This window comes from Abramis brama (genome assembly GCF_963993115.1).
Source record: "Abramis brama genome assembly, chromosome: 3".
NCBI lineage: Eukaryota > Metazoa > Chordata > Actinopteri > Cypriniformes > Leuciscidae > Abramis > Abramis brama.
In genome coordinates, this window is record NC_139965.1 from 32,214,937 (window position 1) to 32,235,117 (window position 20,181).

At 39.2% G+C, this 20,181-nt stretch overlaps 1 protein-coding gene across 1 annotated transcript in view; it reads left to right on the forward strand.

Moving 5' to 3' along the window:
* The window catches only part of ptprn2 (protein tyrosine phosphatase receptor type N2), a 253,693-nt gene that overhangs the window by 224,434 nt on the left and 9,078 nt on the right, over positions 1-20,181 (forward strand). Inside the window, exons 15-19 of the mRNA XM_084108170.1 lie at positions 10,575-10,722; positions 10,989-11,062; positions 14,751-14,828; positions 17,407-17,526; positions 17,718-17,884. Of these exons, the coding sequence (XP_083964296.1) occupies positions 10,575-10,722; positions 10,989-11,062; positions 14,751-14,828; positions 17,407-17,526; positions 17,718-17,884 (587 nt within the window). The remainder of the gene's footprint in view (positions 1-10,574; positions 10,723-10,988; positions 11,063-14,750; positions 14,829-17,406; positions 17,527-17,717; positions 17,885-20,181) is intronic.

Below are 20,181 nucleotides of genomic sequence, written 5' to 3' on the forward strand. Positions count from 1 at the left end.
GAGCCTGTGTCATTGCAGTCATAGTCAGGATGAGCATAAATACACTCCAAACATGTGCTTCTCCTTCTGTCTCTTTCCTTTTTTTTCCTTCACCTTTGTCTCACATCAGTCTCATATTTTATACAGTACTTGTGGATTTGTTTTGGCTCTGAAAGGAACTGCAGGGCCCCATGGTCTCTGGCTTTTCTGACACAATGGATTGTTTTAATTTCGTCCCAACTTTTGTTTTATTCATCTCAGCACAGCTTCGACAGGAAAGACTGATAGGTGCCTGGTAGCGTTGTGTTCATTACCGAGCAGAGAATCTATCATACATCCAACAGTGGAGCAAAAGACAGCCACTGAGTTGATTGATTTAGCGTATTGTGTTTTGCTGTAATGGATGGCCCTTATTGAGATGAAGGTTTTTTTTTTCAACAGCTAATAAAACTATGTGCGTTGTTTGGCAGAGATGCATTTGCTAAAGTGTACACCTACAAAGCAATTTTCATACATTCAGAAGTTTGAAAAGTGCTGTGGTAATTATTTAATTGATTCTTTTGCTGGTTTGAAGCAACTTGGACCATGTCGTCTTCACAGACACTCAGCAAGGACAGTAAAATGCGTGGCAGTTTACTTTCATAGGCTTTAAGATAATTATAGGTGTTCGAGACAATTCGATTTTTAGTTTTTTTAGAAACTATTTATGCACAGTCACACTGCCAATATTATGGTGTATAAATGCACATTGCACTCTGAACAGTGAAAAAATGCTTAAAAATGCAGTGATCGACTGATATATTGCAGATATTTAGCATTTTTTAATTATCGCCATCAGCCAATACATTTTTCTTTTTGGCATTTAAGTGAAATGTGTCTTTTATTTTGACAGCGCAATGACTTTTAATTTGACAGTGCAGAGAACACCCACGCCTGAGGACAGACACATGGGAACTCCCATCCTGAGTCTTGGTTAGTTTTGTTAGAAATACATTATTAGACAGAAATGTAAAACAAAGAAAGTAAATAGAATATGAAAAAATGCATTTATATAATTTAAAGTCTTTAAATAGCTAATAAAAATTGTATATTTAGTGATTACTTCATTTTTAGTAATGTTGTTAAATATTTCTTTATTTGTAAAAAAAAAAGAAGAAAAAAAACAGAATCAAGAAGTTCCTATTTAAAGCTAAAATCAGTTTATTTTACGTACAGGTTCAACGTTCAAATTATTTTTTCAGATTAATTTATTTTCAAATGTATTTTTAATTTAATAAATATTATGTAAAATAAATACATATTTAACTGCCAGGTGTTGTTTACTATCTTTATTTAATTAAATAGTATGATTCTATATCAGCTTTATATCGACCATCAGCCACCCTGCTCTCTAAGATATCGTCATCATCCATGAAAAAAATATCCATATTGGTCGATGTGCTACAGAAAATCTCAAAATCACACTCTGACTGCAATACCAGCTAGTGCAATGTATCAGAGGTTACCGCTTGTACACTATCCATCTCTCAATGGGTGCAATCAAAGACGGGTTATGAAATAATAACTATTCTGATAGCGTAATCTCTCAGTATGTCAGGTTGCTATAAGGCATCTTTTTCATCCCTCCTCAGGTAAGACCAAAACAAGAGAATGCATTCTCCACTGCCCAGCTTTATATGGCGCTGCTCAGCATTATAATGGCCCCCTGTTCTGCCATCATACTTTGACTGACAATCCCACTGCTTTGTTTTTTTGTTTTGTTTTAATATATGCTGTGTATTTGGTTTCCATCTACTAGCATGCTGTACAGTAAGGTCTATTCAATCTATAAAACTGCTTTTTGTCTTACACGGTCTTTACAGTTTTCATCACATGAAAAGACATTAATACATTAAAATACATTATTACAGATATTATTTCTGTACATAAAATGGGTACATGTTTTTGTATGCATACAATGTGAGGCTCAAATCATATATTATGACACATCATTGGTTTAAGAGTCTGAGATTTAGCCCAGATATCTGACCTTTTTATTATATAAAATTATAGCTGCTGCAGGATCATGAAGAACTAATTCAGAACCTTGGACAGCGCCACAGTTCACTGCTGCTGCTCCACTTCACTGTGTGTTTATTATTCATACGTGAAACATGCACATAGTGAAAGATGATGGGGGAGAGATACACAGGTTTTGTCTGGTTTTTGGGAGGAAGAGCAACACATATTTGGTGTGTGTGTGTGTGTGTGTGTGTGTGTGTGTGTGTGTGTGTGTGTGTGTGTGTGTGTGTGTGTGTGTGTGTGTGTGTGTGTGTGTGTGTGAAAGATAGTAATAAACTGCAGTGTTTATTTATTGACATTCCTTAAAGAAGAGATGGACAGTTTTTTTCTGTGTGAAAGGAGAGAAAATGGTTTGCTGTCTGTCATGGAGAAGTACCTCAGTGACTAAATGGTTGGCTAGTTGCCAAATCCCTCTGTCTCTGATTAAATCATGCATCATCTTGCTAATAGAGGTGGTATTAGAGAAGGCAAATAGAGAGAGTTACTGTTACATATGGTCACAGAAACACACACACATAGGGCAGATGCTCCATCAACCATCTGTAACTTAAGAAAAACTAAGGGGAAAAAATGAAAACCTTTTGTCTAGAAGGTCAGATATACAGTATGTTTGAGAAGAGCAAATTGTCCTCATAACAGCCATATGTGACCACAAACAGTTGGCGTTCATCCGCTCATGGCACTCAGGAACTGGAGAAGTAAACTGATTGCTGGGTAATTTGTTTCTCTTGTGATATGTTGCTTGAAGGATGAGAACATTTTGAGTGCAGTTGCCTCTCATGGTTTATGCTGGTTATATGGCAGTGGTTTTATGGAAATGTGCTTTGCTTTTAGATGCCAACAGAGATCATGACTTAGAATGTTTATTGTGTGGGGGATTATTTATTTTATTATTTCCATGTATTTACGCTGCTGTTCAAAAGTTTGTGGTCAGTAAGATTTAAAATTGTTTGAAAGAATACATTAAAGGATGCATTAAATGGGTCATGAATTGAGAAATACAATTTTCCTTGATCTTTTGACGTATAAGAGGTAATTTTACAAAAGAAATATCCTATAAGTTCAAAACTTCCTTGTTAGTCCAGAAACAGCTTTTATTGAAACCAAGCTCAGAAAATGACTCCTTTTAGATTTCGTCACGTTATGATGTAATAGTGTGACGAAAGACTGCGTCTGCTAAAAAAAATCAACATCTACTTCTACATCATTGCCTCTTTAGCCCCGCCCACAGATTCACGCATGTTATGTAGTAGTAAATGGGTCAATGACGTGACATTTTTTTGTGTCTATATGGTTTAATTAAATTTAATAGGGTTAAAATTTCTAAATAAAATGGCAAATTACTTGCATACATTCTCTTTTTTGAGGACCAAGTCTAAAATTTCATTTTAAGAGAATATTTGGGGGATGATTGCAAAAATGTCTATGTGGTGTAACCATCAAAACTTTGTACCAAATAATTGATCTTGTTTAAAAAAGGTGAAATTTTCAATAAAACACCATATCCGCTAGTTTGGCATAATCTGACATTAGGACCATTTAACAGTAAATAAAAGTAAATAGAACACCATTGTTCTGTATATTATAATTAATTTGGGGAATCATGTGAGTCAAGTCATTTTGTTAATATTGTGTAAGAAGACCATGTGACATGGAAATTATATCACAGAGACGGACCCCTGTCAGAGTGAAACTAACTGCTGCATGCAAATGTTATTAACTCTTTAAAATGTGAGATAATTTGACAATTGTAGGGTATGGTCAGGTATTCTTAAGTATATGTCAAATGGTATGACCCCGGGAATACATTAATAATTCATCATTATTATAGAAATGATTATTAACTTTAAAAATGACATTTTAAATATTACCACCAAGGCCACATGATTGATAATGCCTGTCAAATTTGATTTTAAACTGAAATGTCAAATGGTGTAACCGGTTACACCTATTGACTCCTATTACAAGCCTTTCTGTTAGGGGCCAATTTAGTAAAATATCACTAGTTTATGATGCTTTATGATTATTTCTCAGTCTTTGGCAGTTACACCATTTGACACATTCAGGTACATGCAGTCTTAACTTTCATAAAAAAATGCAAATGTCATTTTTAATTAAAATCAACATAAATACACTATGTACACTTTAGCGTACCTGATTCATGCTTTTAAAACAAGTTTTTACAAGATTTTCGAATTTCTCATCTTGACAAACCTTATTTGTCACTGACCCAAATACGAGACAGAGGCAGACACAGGATTACTTCACCAACAAAATGATAGTGATGCCTCTGAGGATTACAAGATGTTTTGAAGTGCCAAGTTGTGGAAAAACACATTATTTACATTGCCTTCCTTGTGATCCTAACATTAAGAAAGTGTGGATGAACTTTATTTTAGCGAAGTTCCAGTCAGATCACGTCAGTAAGACACTGTTTGTTGTTGAACATAGTTCGACACCAGCTTTTCAGAAAGACTGAAAATAAAAGATGATGCAGTGCCGACTACATTGGATCCTACAGTAATGTCACAACACACAAGCGTGAGTGTTTTTACCATGTGTCACTATTGCTTTGTCTGATACAGATCGCTTGATATGTACTGAGTATTTATACTGTAGCGCCACAGTCAAACCGAATACTTGTGATTTGCTGTTCTTTCCTTTGCTTCGGCATTTATGGGCTTAATGCGTTGGATTATCGGATACAGAAGAAAGCATATCGAAAACAACAGGTTACTATCGTAACCCCAGTTCTCTGAAACATCGAGTGGAGAGATCCACCTATGGGAAGGGCATCCGTACCTGACCTCTGCAGAAGCATCCAATTGCACCAAGTCTGGCTAGACAGACAGAAGCGCGCAGCCAATGCCAGGTAAGGTCCCTCCCCCTTACCTGAGTGCATATAACGCCTGCAAGTGCTGCTATTCTCCAGTAAGTATATTCGCTTCTCGTGCGGCAAGCGGGGCAAAGCTGGTGGATCTCTCCACTCGATGTTTCAGAGAACCGGGGTTATGACAGTAACCTATTGTTCTCTTTCATCATCTCGTGTTCAAGATCCACCTATGGGAGAGACATGGACAGCTCCCCGATTGCCCAATACACTCACAGTGAGGTTCTGTAAGCCAGAGAAGGACGGTCACCCCAGGGAGGCGGTGCCTGACACATCCCATAATCATGAACCTGCAATCCTAACGCACACACATACCTGCTGTGCACATGCAGGACATGAAACATGTATGTGGCACACACACAATAACAACCCCAGCAACACATATATGTGTATATATACACCCAGGAAGGAATGTATATGCATGCTTGGTGACAGGAATGTGCATGGCCTGCCGGCCCATTCACCCCCTATTCTTTACTTCCAATAGGGTTGCAGTGAGGGGCTAAGAAGACCCTACCCCTAAAACAGAATGTGCTACCGAGATTCTGGTGACATCCAGCCGGTAATAACGCACAAAGGTATGAGGAGAAGCCCAAATGGCAGTGGAACAGATGTCCTGCAGTGACACTCCCCTAAACAAAGCCCAAGAGGCGGCTAAGCCCCTCGTGGAATGAGCTCTGATGTCCCCTGGGGGCTGCACTCCCTTAGATTCATATGCCAAAGCTATAGCATCCACAAGCCAATGTGAGAGGCATTGCTTAGATATGGGACTCCCTCTCTGAGGGGGCGCCCATGAAACAAAGAGCTGGTCGCTCTTCCGGAAAGCACTGGTCCTGGTCATATATGTCTGTAAGGCACGGACAGGACACAGAGCATTCAGCCTCTGATCCTCCGTGGAGGAAAAAGGTGGAGGGTGAAAAGCGGACAACTCTAACACCTCCGATGTGAACGCAGGGAAGCATTTTGGCATGAAGGCCGTATTAGGCTTAAGGGAAACCTCATCTCCACTAAGAGAGAATTTAGTGCACGAGGAATGAACCGAGAGTGCATGTAACTCATTGACACATTTAGCTGACGCCAAGGCCAAGAGCAACGCCGCCTTGGAAGACAGCAGCTTTAGGGAAATACTTCCCAGAGGCTCAAAAGGATATTGAGACAGAGCCTCCAGCACTATGGAGAGGTCCCACTCAGGAACAGTTCTCCTGACGACTGGCAAAGAGCGACGGGCACCCTTCATAAATCTGCGGATTAGAGGATGCTGCCCGACTGTTGAGCCCTCAAAACCCACATGACAGGCAGAAATTGCAGCCAGGTAGACCTTAATTGTGGAAAAACTTGCCACTTACAACCATATAAGGACCGTGTAGAAACAGCTCTGGCATTCTCTATAGTAACCGTCCCCAGAGGGGTTCCCTGTCCATAAAAGTCTGCACTCTTCCAGTGGTGCAAGGCTGCCGAGCAGGCGCTGTTACAGAGCGGCAAAGATCGCGTATCGGGCTGAAATTTAGTGACAAAACCCATTTCATGAATGCTCTCATTCTCAGGAGTCCCAGCGGCAAAACCTGGATAGATGAAGCCATAAGACCCTGCAGTCTGAGACATGTGCGATATTGTACTTTCGCCCCCTCTCTGAACTGTGACAGACAGTTCATTAGAGAGAGAACACACTCTTGAGAGAGACGCGCTCGCATAGAGACTGAGTTCAACTCCAAGCCCAGGAAAATCACATTTTGACTGGGTGTAAAATTGCTCTTGTTCACATTCACCCTGAACCCGAGAGATGTGATGTGCGTGAGCTCACTGCAGGTGTCCTGCAACATTTTCTCCTTCGATTCGGCTATAATGAGCAAATCGTCCATGTATGTCAAAATCCTCAGACCTGACATTCTCATGGATGCTAAGCCCGCCTCACACACAGACAGAAGGTCTGAGGGCTTTGCGAGAGCCCGAACGGCATAACTGTGAATTCGTACCATGTGCCTTGATAGGCGAAACAAAGAAACTTCCTGTGAGGCGGATAAATGCTTATGCGGAAGAAAGCATCTTCAGATCGACCGATGTGAACCAGTCTTCCATGTGTGAAGAGAGAACGCCGTTGAAATGCGGGGTTTTTATTGCAAACTGCAGTCTGTAGCCCTGCATTATTGTACGCGTCACCCACTCAGGAGCCGAAACAGTTTGCCAAGCCAATTCGTGACTCGCGAGTGTTCTCACCCGAGCCAGAGCGGCGCTGTGTAGGCCAAGATGGCTCATTTGTGATGCAATGGCGCCACCTTGTGGACAAACAAGGGCCAAGGCCGAGGACTTGTAAGCGGCCTGGTGAACTGAGGCAGAAAAACGGTCCATCTTGTTGGGCAAGACTGGCTTCCCCTAAGTATGCTGAGCGAGCAGCCCGCCCTGTGCGGGGTTAAGGTGCCTGGCATTGGACGGCTCGATAGCGGGGTGGTCACCCATGCCAAGAGCCGCCATATCCTTCACCTCAAGGCCTGTGAGACCGTGCTTGAGATCATGTGCTTCGCGCACGCTGGAAGGACAGGGAAGAGTTGTTTCCTCGGACTGGAAGAGGGTCCCAGCACTTTTCCATCGTAAATGTCCCTTTCCTGGTCGGTGGCGCTCTGTGGAGCCGGCCACTCAATGTTGAGGCGAACGGCCGCTCGCTCACACACTTCCAGGAGGATGGGCTGAGGCAAGGCCGTGGGGGCGTAGGCCTGGGGAACGCCAGAGGGCGGGATGGCCTCCTCGTCCTCTGAGACCCCAAGAAGGGCCACATCATCCTCGTCGCCGGAACCGGCCGGTTTGTCGACAAGCAGTAGGTTGCCTGCGAAGATGTCCTCTTCGGAGAACGCAGGATTGGGCTGGTCAGCCCAATTAAGTGAAGTAGCGCCCCGGGAGGCCCCCAGTAGCGCGTCGTCATCACCGTGTCCCCCATCCGAGTCAGAAAGGCAGAGCTCGGCGCACTGGGTCGCTGGGACTTTAAGACGGGGTCGCAAAAGCTTCTTGGGCAGCATAAGGCATTGACTGCAATTCTCCGGGTTCTCCAAGGCTTCTTGAGCATGTTTGAGGCCCAAGCAGACCACGCAGAAAGAGTGAAGGTACTTAGCGGCGATCAGTGCGAATGTCAACTGGAGAATAGCAGCGCTTGCAGGCTTCTTATGCCCGCAAGTAAGGGGGATGGACCTTACCTGGCATTGGCTGCGCGCTTCTGTCTGTCTAGCCAGACTTGGTGCAATTGGATGCTTCTGCAGAGGTCAGGTACGGATGCCCTTCCCATAGGTGGATCTCGAACACGAGATGATGAAAGAGAACACTGCTTTTGTTTTTGTTTTGATCTGCGAAATCTGCTGTAATCCTGAATAAAAGCTTCAGTGAGCGACATCTTCTATTTTTTCATCAGTAAGACAGTAAGACACCACGTTTCATTTTATTTAAAACACGACACTGCAAATTACAATGAATAAGTTTTTTACTTTATCAAAAAAGATTAATGATGAATAGCCTATAAGAACGACAAGTTTGCGAAAAACTATGGTTCATAATTACGTTTACACAAAACTGTAAGTCATCCTTCGTCAGTTATTACTGTGGGAACTCCGTTTACTTAAAATGTATTTGCCACAAACAACCAGGACTTAGAAGACATATGTAATATGCATAAATATTTCACATTGTTTGGCAAGAAGTTTTCAAAACAATTTCACATGTGTAACTGAAGGTATGTTGAACATTTTTATTATATGTGAAATAAATGCTGTTTTTGATATTTTATTAATCAAAGAATTCTATCACAAAAATATTGAGGTACAACTGTTTTCAACATTAATAATAATAAGAAATGTTTCTTGAGCACAAAAGCATATTAGAATGATTTCTGAAAGATCATGTGACTGGAGTAATAGATGCAGAAAATTCAGCTTTGCCATCAAAGGAATAAATTAGACTTTAAAATATTTGAAAATAGAAAACAGTTATTTTAAATTGTAATAATATACCGTTATTTAATAAATATATACTGTTATTGATCATAATATTACATGTTTTTACTGTATTTTTGATCAAATAAATGCAGCCTAGGCAAGCATAAGACAAATCGTATGTGTGTTATGGACAATCATATTTAAAATGATAATACTTTAAAATGATAACAATGGTATTTATGTCCTTAGACTAAAAGGAAAGTGTTCTGACACCTAGACTTTCTTGGGCACTGGCCACATTTTCTCCTCTTTGAGTTAATCTTATTACAGTGGCATTTAATCAAAGTCTTTTCTCCTTCACTAAATCATGAATTCCATATGAACCATAATGTCTTCTATTAAGCGACTTGTCACATGGTTCATCATCTCTTAAAACAAGGTCTCTCTCACACACACACACACACACACACACATACACAAGCCCAGTGTTCAGAGGAGTGCAATATGCTATTCAAACAAGAAATAAAATCTATGAGAATGTTTATATAGCCATGATATTGGTATACATAAAGACATTGAAGTTCTATGAAGTACATTTAAAAATATATTTTAAATGCCACTTTTGGCATGCAGAAACATTTCCGTTTATGTCGGAGCCCTGTGAAATTATGGATTGCTGTCTGTGTATGGGGCCAAGAGGATTCTTGACATTAGGTTATGAGTGTGTAATTTGTTTTCACACAATAAACTCATAAACACACATTCACATGCCCACTTGCACAAGGTAAACCCCTTCTTGTTGGTTAACAATGGGAGGCCAGAAATAAGCAGCCAAAAAACAAGACACCAACCGCCAAACAACACTTACGCTCTTACACTCTGGCCAGCACACAGTCCTCTGAGTTCTCTGTCTCTGTCTCTCTCTCCTTCTCTCTCTCTCCTCTCTCTCTCTCTCTCTCTCTCTCTCTCTCTCCACTCCCCTTTGTCTCAGTTGAATTCAATTTGGGCTTCTTGGGAAGGCGGCTTAAGCACAGACAATCTTATCAGCATTTGTGCAAGCAGTGAAAAGGAGTGATTGAAGCAGGCTGAAGAGGCACTGGCGTGCCCAGGCCTTTCAGGAGTCTTAATTGCATGTGTGATTGTCAGGACAAGCCCCCTCCCTGCAACCCCCCTTTCTGTACCTCTCTCTCTCTCTCTCTCTCTCTCTCTCTCTCTCTCTCTTCTCCTTTGTGGTGCATGTTTAGGATTACTGTCTACGATTCCCGTGCTGAGCGGTTTTGAGCTCTTGCCTGTCTGAAGGTGGATAGGTGAGTGATTGTATTGTTGGGAAGAAAGAAAGCACAGAAAGCGATAGGTTGGCCTTGGAGGTAAAGCTGGATTATAACAGACGAATGAAAACTTGCTACGGAGATTTTTTACTCGCCGGATTTAGGGGAGGGAAGGAGACTTAATTCAAAAACGTTTACACAGGAAGGCAAATGGGACATGAAACGCATAAGCACAAGAAATATGGTTCATGTTCTTGTTTGCGTTGTATAAACAACAAATGTAACCCTGAATTGAACCGAAATCCTCAGATTTATATGCGCGTCATGTTTTTATATTGTCTGAGCTGGTATGCTTATTGTTTTTTATTGAGTTATGCATGTTACAGGAAATATTTACCATATCATCATTAGTACCCTGTGAGCAACTTTTATGTCTGACTTTCTCCTGTGTGTCTTGTGCAGTCGTATATGGAGGATCACCTGCAGAAGAAGGATCGTTTGGATAAGGAGTGGGAGGCTCTCTGTAGTTACCAGGCTGAGCCAGCAGCATGTGCAGTGGGTCAGGAGGAACAGAATGTCCAGCGCAACCGCCCACATGGCGTCCTTGTGTGTGAGTGCTTCGCAAATTGTATCAGCCTCGAGTGAATGTATATTTGTTTTCTTGTGCACTGTCACAGGCTATTGCGTTCTGTTTTGATCAATTAAGAAAGTCAATGGCCTCTTTTAATCATACTTTTTTTTTGCTTATAAAAACAAGTGCATTCTTTACTGAAGAAATAAGCACCTGGTTAAGACAAATGTGTTATATGTTATAAAGATGTTGATGCTCTAGAAGTTACATCACCACCTGTCTGTCTGTCTTCCTGAATACTGTAGATGATCACTCCAGAGTCATCCTGAAGCCGGAGAACAACCAATCCAGATCTGATTACATCAACGCGAGTCCCATTGTAAGTAGCCATTTTAACACTTTTTTTGTGTTTTTTTTTTTTTTTTTTACATATTTTACACATCATCTCCATTATTGGAAGTAAAAACCGTTTTACAGGTAGTTCATGTGACTGAAGCAGAGGCTCTTTTAGCAACACCGTATTAATGCCCATTTGTGTCAGTTGCTTGGACTATGCCAGGTCCATTTCAACTTTCTTTTGAGGGTTACTGTTATATTTAATTTATTTGCTCATAGATATTTTCCCCCTTTCTATGACAGACATTCCCCACTATGACAGACATTATGAGTCAAAAGGAAGTAATCTTGTCTATCAATGTGAGCTTTTTTTGTGTGCATAATATAATACATAGACCACATGAATGCTTTAAAACCAAACACTGTGTGATTTCATCGCAATAATAATTTAATAATAATTAAGACACACAAATTTTTGTTTTGGCCCCTTAATCAGTACATACACATAATGTTAATCAGTATAATACATGTGCAGCAACATCACACTGAGAGTCATTTTTACATGCTGTTATTTTTGGACTCCAACTCGTCAAAAGAAGAAACAAAAGGCACAAGCAAGTCAGCCCTCCCTCCCCGAGGGTTTCACACTGCAGTCGGGGTTGGGTGCACTGATCCACTGGTGCGGAGACAAATGCATGGAGGCGCGGTAATTAAAGCGCAGCAGGGATTTGGCAATGTGCGTTTCAAAAACTGTGATAATTATGTCTGTCAATGTTTGTAGCTTCTTTCTCATTAGCTGCCAGAAAGAAAAAGGCCTCAAAGTAAATCATTCGTGATATTTTTTCACAACCTCCTCACACCAACACCCTCTCCTCCGGTTTTGGTGATTTTTGGGTTTGAGTTATGCTCTGGCACTCCATTTCTCTCTCTCTTTCAAATATACACACGAAAAATGTACAGATAAAGCTTTTTGGATGATATTATCGCATCTTTCACATAAATGGGCAAAGATTTTATTATTTTCAGTAATATTGAGTAAATTAAAGCAGGAATTAAATATTACATTCTTTGTTTTATTCCATCAATCTTGACTCCTAACAATTGAAATGAATCCTGCAAACACTTTTGTCTTCTTATGCTCAAATCTTCTACTTCAGCTGATATGTTTCCTGTATAGAGCATCACAAGATGCTGAACTTACTGATAAACTGATAAAAGTCTCAGGTCTTTTAAATTAGACTCTAAGAGTGGGATCATATCTCTGAGTGTGAAATGACAAATCGACTATAATAACACCCTTTTTAGAGAGCGGGTAGTCAAAAATCAGTTTCATATAGACTGCCGGCATTAGCCAGCTTGTGTATATATAATTGTTCTACCCTTAAATTGCTCTTGCCAACAATTAAGGTTGTGCAAAGCAATTATTTCCATTTTCTGCCATGCTAATAGGTGTGCGTGTCATTCACTGTAACCATGGGGTTTGAATCTGTCTCTCTCTCATGCAGTGGTGTTTGATCTTTTTGTGAAGCTATAGAGAAATTAGTGGAGAAGTACTGAACCATGCAATTACTTTAGCAAAAGTTTTGAAAGGCTTTGTGATCGGCTTTTGTGCTTTAAAGACATACATACTCCCAAATGCACTCACAAAGACAAGCATACATGCTATCAAGCACACACTCACTCACACAGACTGCTGTAGCATTTGATCTGCATGGAGAAATTCTCATCAAATCAGAGCATTTCGGACATGAAAATGGCCACGTTAATAAGCAGTACTATTCTTTTTAAATTATCTAAGCTTGAAGCTTCAAGGTCAAACACATACACATGAAAGAGCAGCAGCAACTTTGGAAGTGTTTGGAGCTTGTGTGTTTTACAGTCTCGTCCATTCTCTAACCGTTCTTTCATTTAATAAGCTCAGGTCTGACACCCCTAACAAGACTGCATATCTTGCCTCCTCACAGCAAACACGCTTTTGTTGTAGCTCAAAATGGGCACATTCCAACCTGATGACAGCTTTCCCTTCATTTTGTAAAGATACATTTCAGGTCAGGAGGATGTTCTCCTGTAATGCATCCAGAAAATAATATATTTCTTAAATATTAGTGTGGACAGGATGTGTTGCAGTCAGTGAATATACGTATAGCTATTTTTAATTTTAATTTTTTTTGCTTCATTTTTCTTTTAGACCTGATAAATGGTGGTTTCCGTTGATGTTCTTTGATGACAGATAGTGGGATGTGTGTACTAGTGTAAGACCGGATGCTATACTTAAGACAAATTATGGTCATCACAGCTTGTTAGACATGGGTTATTAAATAAGAATTGATCAATTGCATGCCCCATTCTGGCCATTCTCCTGTACTGCATAAATCAGTAATTGCCAATCAGGTTTACATGTAGGCTACCCCAGAATATTTGTGCTAATTGGTGAGTTTGTATTGATCAGTATTAAACATTCTTTGTTTTGTTTTCTACTTTAATAATATTAATGATAATGCTGAATGAAATTCAGTATAATATGATAATATTAAAAAATTATTAACGTTAAATGTTAATGTGCTTCATGTTATAGCCTCTAAATGAATTGGGTTTTATGCAAGTCAAAAATGTTGTCTTCAAAAATCTTCGCTGGATCAATCTAAATACATAAGGTTTCATAAAAATAAATTAAGGGATAGATAGGTAGAAATAGCTCCTTACAGTTATCACTTTTAACAGTGAACACATTCTGGTTTGCGTCAGGGAAGAGGAACCTGGGTCTTACTGATGGGAAAAAGGTTGAGAAACACTGGCATAATTTGACAGTTTGCAAACTTATTAGATTGATTAAGTTAAATCATTCCATCCTATTCCATAAGGTGGACTGACCCTTTGCTGCAGTTTGAAGTCTACTTTTGCTTATGGTTTTGCTGCTGATTAGCTGAAGTGCTGGAGAAGATCTTGCCTGTCATTATTTAATTGTGGCTAGTGCATTATAAATGTCATAGTCCATATCCATATCAAGTTTTTTTCTCCATCATTAGCCTTTTTTCCATTGGGACAGCTTTCACTCAGACAGGCACACAATTACACGCAGACACCCTCCTCCAGCCACTGAGCTTCTCATCAATAAATGCGTTTGATTAGAGAGATGCCTTGCTTTACTCCCGGAGCCGGCTTTAAAGGAATTAAAGACTGCACATGCTCGGAGAGGACAGACAGGGGAGAGAGAGGAAGAAGAGGTGACTGGAGATGATAGAACGATATAGAAATGGAAGAGAGAGGGGATGTGGAGTAGATAAAAATGAGAACGAGAAAGGGGTTGGGAGAGGGGAGGTGGTCGTGAGAGAGACAACTCTGCTCTCATTAGAGACAGGCCTCTGTGCCTTCTCTTTATTTGATTTGCTTTTCCTTATCTTTTTTTCTCTCTCAAGCTTTTTAACGCCAAACAGAAATTGCGGACATTCTGTTTCTCTTGGCAGGAAGTTTGTTTACCCCTTCCCAAAATATTGAAGGGGACCGAAAAAATGTTCAGAAAGCAAATAAATAAGATAAATGAAACAGTGCAGTAGAGCACCATAGAAACTTCCATCCGTCCAACATGCACATTTCACTTAAGTCTTACTGTAGAATAGATATCCTATAAATGTCTGTCAACAAGCTGCTAGGTGTATAATTTTCAATGTTATTTGAAAATGACCATTTCATGGATATTCATGGAATATTTACTCTGTCTTTTCACCTTTAAGATGGACCATGACCCCCGAAACCCAGCCTATATCAGCTCTCAAGGTCCTCTTCCCTCCACTGTGGCAGACTTCTGGCAGGTAAGATACTCGGTCTTGTCCACGTCTATTCCATAAGGATAAACACAAGTGCAAGAATGAAAATGTTGGTCTACTCTTTTAGGTTAATGTTTCATGATTTAAAAACACTATTCATCACTATTAAGTGTTCGTTGTTCGTTTTTACCGTATTAGACTTGTTCAGGGAAACCCATTAGCATTAATTACTTTTGCTATTTGCTATTGCTATTGCTATGGGTACATATCGGTAATTAATATCTATCTGTAAAAGCAAAGAACTCAAAATATAATGTGAATATGAACTCTCGAATAAAAAAGGCAAAACTGGGCCTTTTTTTACAATGATAAGGTTAGAAAGAACACTTTCCACCTGTCCACAAAAAGCTACTTTATAAACATCACCATGTTACCTTAATTAAGAGGGTCAAAGGTCTTATAATGTTTAGGATTCCTCACTGGTAGAACTGCACAAAGTGTGTATGTGAGAATTGGGAGATTTTTTTCACTCAGTATTGATTTTAGTGGTTTTATTTGTATATTAGAATTGACATTATTGGCTCCGATGATTTTGAAAACACCTAGATGCTTTTTGCTGGCATGTTTTTTAACTCAAACATTTTCCAACTGATCCAATAATCTGCATATAGCAGCAGCTTTGAACATGTTTTCTTTTTGATTCCTCTTTGTGCTTTTCCAAAAAAAAAGTAAGGTTAGGTAAGTAGATGATGTTAAAAACCTGAATCTACATTTTAATAAATTGACTGTGGTAATGTTTTGATGTCACTTGACCCTCTGTAATCACAAAGCTGTTTACTAACAGATGTGGGTGTGCACTAATTGATGTTATTGGTTGTTTGAATTTGTCATTTTGTCAATTACTGGCAGAAAATTAATTATCTAAATTGATTTAATTTCATACAGATGAATTATAGACAGTCAGGCCAGTTCTGAATGCAAAAAAACATTAAAAGTTCCATTTAAATTAAACTGAGTGCATTAATCCCTGTCAATTAATGTAGTAATGTCATTGTCTCAGTGTTCCTTCTCATTAATGACAAGGTGATTCATTCCAAACAGAGCCAGGCTTTTAAAGGTTTGCAGAGTCTTAAGTTTTCTCCTTAAGATAGGGCACAAGTTAATAAAAATTATACACAGTTTTTCATTAGGCATAGCTTGAGGTTGTACGACTTTCTCTAATTCGTCATTCAAAGAACAATAGAAACAGTGTTAATTAGTGATAAGTATCTATGTTGTTCAAAGTTCTGAAGTCATTCGTTGAAAATCTGTGAGCATACATCCAAAAAAAAAAAAAAACTGATTAAAGAGATGAATGTAAAAATATAGTTAAACAAAACTGTACATTACATATTGACATTTTAGGTCATTTTAGTACCTTACTGTAGCCATTAATTTCCACTGAACCCTTAAAGACAACCAGTGATGATCTATAATAGTGACCCCTTTAAGTCCACGTTACAACATGTTTTAATATGAATGTTGGAGATTTGTACTGTCCACATGCCAAATGTCAAAAAAAGAAAGTTGTTTTACATTTGCATAATATTGTTAAAAGTTTGAAAGCGACTTCTACTTCTGTCAAATTTGATTCACGCAGTAGTTTTCAGAAACATTTTTGTTGGTTTTATTTGACCTTTTCTGCATATTGCACTGCAAAGCTTAAACTCAACAATATTTTATCACCTGGTCTGGAACATTACAAGCTCCTTCAATGACCTTCTAATACATTCTACAGAATCAAGCGTGGTGATCTTTGTATATGAGCTCATCGATCAGAATGACTTAAACTACACAATATGTTTTTTATAATGCTGAATAACATTTATCTTTTAACATCATTTGACCATTAATGTGTACAGTGAAAATACATCTAAACACATTTATTTACTTTATTCCTGTAGGCTAATAGTTGTACCATAAATTCTGTTAGGATGAAACATGTGAAATAAAATTAACTCTATTAAATACTACAGTACATTCAATGAAAGCTGCTTTGTATTGCCATCATTCTCTCATCATATAATCATTCCATCTCCAGTGTTTTGTGAGATTAAAAAGGATAACATATTCATAATGATAACTTTATATTGCTTTTTGAACCACTTTTTCCATGGTGTAATGTCTCTACATTTCTCTGATAATGACTCTGTGGGGACGTGTGGCACACGAGTTTGATTATTTTATGAACAGGATCATTGTATTTTATTGCTCCCATAAAAGTCAGTGTTTTCCCTCATTTTCATAATGGCTGCAGTGCGCCTTTCCGTGATTGAAGGATACAGTAAAAGTGTGATTAGGGGAAATGGAGCAAGGCTGAGGAGGTTCAGTATACAAGGAAAAGGGGAGATTAGGAGATAAAGGGCAAGAGAGGTTGGCTGGAAGACTAAACTAAACCTCAATTACAGTGATGAGTGGGGTTGAGTTATTAAGACCAATTATGTTTAAAGTGAGCTCTGCTGAAACTCTCTGAATCTGATCATACTGTTGAGGAAAAACATTTTTATGTTGAAAATGTATTTATGGCTGTCCGTCTCTGTCTACATTGTAATGTTGCTTTTCCACTTTCTGCTATGTTGTGTAGATGGTTTGGGAGAGTGGCTGTGTGGTGATTGTCATGCTGACACCTCTTGCTGAAAACGGCATCAAACAGTGTCATCAGTATTGGCCTGATGAAGGGTCGGACCTCTACCACATATATGAGGTAAAGCTTCTGAGGAAATATATTGTTTTATTGTTATTATATATTATTTCAGGTTTTAATACCTTAGTTTAGATTGACAGCTTCAAACCTATATTACAGATTTCCTTATATTTCCTTAATTTATGTTTACTCCTTAAAAATGCTTAAGGCTTTTCCTAGTGTAATATCACATTCTCTTTATGTTCTTGAAGGTAAACCTGGTCTCTGAGCATATCTGGTGTGATGATTTCCTGGTGCGCAGTTTCTACCTAAAGAACGTCCAGACTAATGAGACCCGCACAGTCACTCAGTTCCACTTCTTGTCCTGGATGGACCAGAATGTTCCAGAGTCTGCTAGAACCTTGCTGGACTTCCGCAGGTATGTGTCCAGCTACTATATTTCACTAGGGTGTTAATGCCAGAATGTCTACTGGTTTTCGTTAAAGCTTTTGACTAATATACTCATGTTCCTTATTAGTTTTTGTTTCTTGACCTTCTGTTGACCTTCAGCCTATGTTTTAGAGTGAATAGAGTGTATGCTTTTGAAGAAGAAAAAATGTAGCCCTTTAGTTTAATTTTTTTTATACCAGATCCCTATATGCATGGCCTAAAAGTTTTTGCCACACCTGCCAATGGCCGCTAAGAAAATTTACCGGCCATAAATATTGTTTGACCAGCCATGAAACATAGATTAATCCTTATCAAAGTTACAAAAGTTATTCAGTCAAGAGCAGTGCGTGATTTTTCTTTGTCTTTTGTTGTTTGATTAACATTAAAAACACAGACAGCAGCAGGAATATTAGGCTACTCTCACTTTAAGAGCTAATGAATGAATAAGATCCAATAAACTGACACACATGCGTTTTCTTTCTCAACTGTTTACGGTCACTTAAGGCATAACTGGCCATGTTTACGGGTATACTTGCCAAGATGGGCATTCTGACATAATTTTGTTTAAATGTGTCTCTTCAAGTGCAAGAAGACGTGAAAGAGAGCTCAATGCAGTATTCGCACGCTGTCTGAGACGCGGATTTCTGGGCACGGGCTTTGGATGTTTGCGCACAGAAAACTTCCCACACAGCATGCGAGTGACGAATGAGTTGTCTTTCACGTCCGCTTGTGCTTGAAGGCTCAAACTTTGGTGACGATGCAGCACTGGTCCGTCAACTGTCCCAAGCGTCGTTCATGTTTGTTCATGTTCATGTTCATGTTCATGTTCTCACAATATTGCATTGTTTGAATTCATAAAAATGTTACCTTGCAACTGGCGATTGACCATGTTTCATACACTCGCCAACAAATTTTTACTAGCATTTGGCGAGTGTTAAAGGCACACTGTGAAACTTTTCAACCTTCATAATATATTTCCAAGACCCTTGTGATGGTACATCGACTTACAATAGGTTGAATGACACGTCTGCCATAGCCTGACGGGGTCTGTATCGCTTTTACTGGCACTATGTAACTTCGGGGTTCGGGTAGTAACCAGAGCACAAAAAGAACTACATTCGACTGCTTTACGGCATACGTCACTTCCCCCACCACTTCCTCAAATTTGGACGCGAGGCCAACCAGCGTTTGTTTTCGGCTTTCGTGCGTATTTTTTTGTCATGGGGCTGTTTACACCTGGCCACTTCATGCGTTTTCTCAGATCGGATAGCTATCCAATCGTGAAAAGACCAGGTGTAAATGCCCTCCGAAACGCATTCAAGACGGATTTGAATCCGATCGCTCAAACCACTTCAGGAGGAGGTCTGTGCAGCATTCCAGACGAAACTGGACAAGTGTAAATGCATCATGTAAATAGTACTCCTCTCAAAAATGCTAAAAATAAAAATGGTGAGAGCGTGTTATAGACCGATATGATGACGCTACTGGAACACGCATCACCGCAGATGAGCAACTGAGCATAGGCTATTCATCAAGAGAACGTGCAAACTATCGCAAATCACAGTGAAAGTAAGTCGCAGACGCTTAACACACAGTCATCATCATTAAAAGTAAAGAAATGAAATGATCTTACCAGGGCTGTTACTGCTCTCTCTTATTGCGGTCTTTGAATTTTATTTACGACAGTGCAAGTATTCCATAGCGACTCTAGGGGTCGCTGTTTGACAAAAACACAATTCCTTCACAGTGTGCCTTTAATGTTAGGCCCTGCGTATATGTGTTCATAATAGCCAACGCATTGCAAACCCCCCACAGCAATCTATTTTAAATCAAACACTCCAATTAAATGTGAAATGTTCAGCAATAAAACAGTAGTGAAAGGAAAGCCAATGGCAGCACAAGACTCCCTCATTTTTCACCTGCTGTGTGTGAGCTTTCTGAAGAAATGCAATAGGCCTCTGGGGTAAAACCTTAAAGAAATGTAACAACCCTGGCATACAGTAGGTGGATGTACTGTATACCTCCAATAGGTTGATCCATTTTGGTCTACCAGTTTCATTGTTCATACTCAAGCTGAGTTAACAAAGTGTTCTGCTGCGCTGTTACTTTATTATTAATTACACTACTTCAACATAGAATGTTTTCCACTTTTATAGATACAGGGAGCAGTGCTTTAGATTTCAAATATTTCTCTAAATAGCTATTAAACGCATTGTTTGCTTTGGGAAAATGTCCTATTCTTTTAAATATGTAGGTGAATTAAGAATTACTTATCATATGAGATTG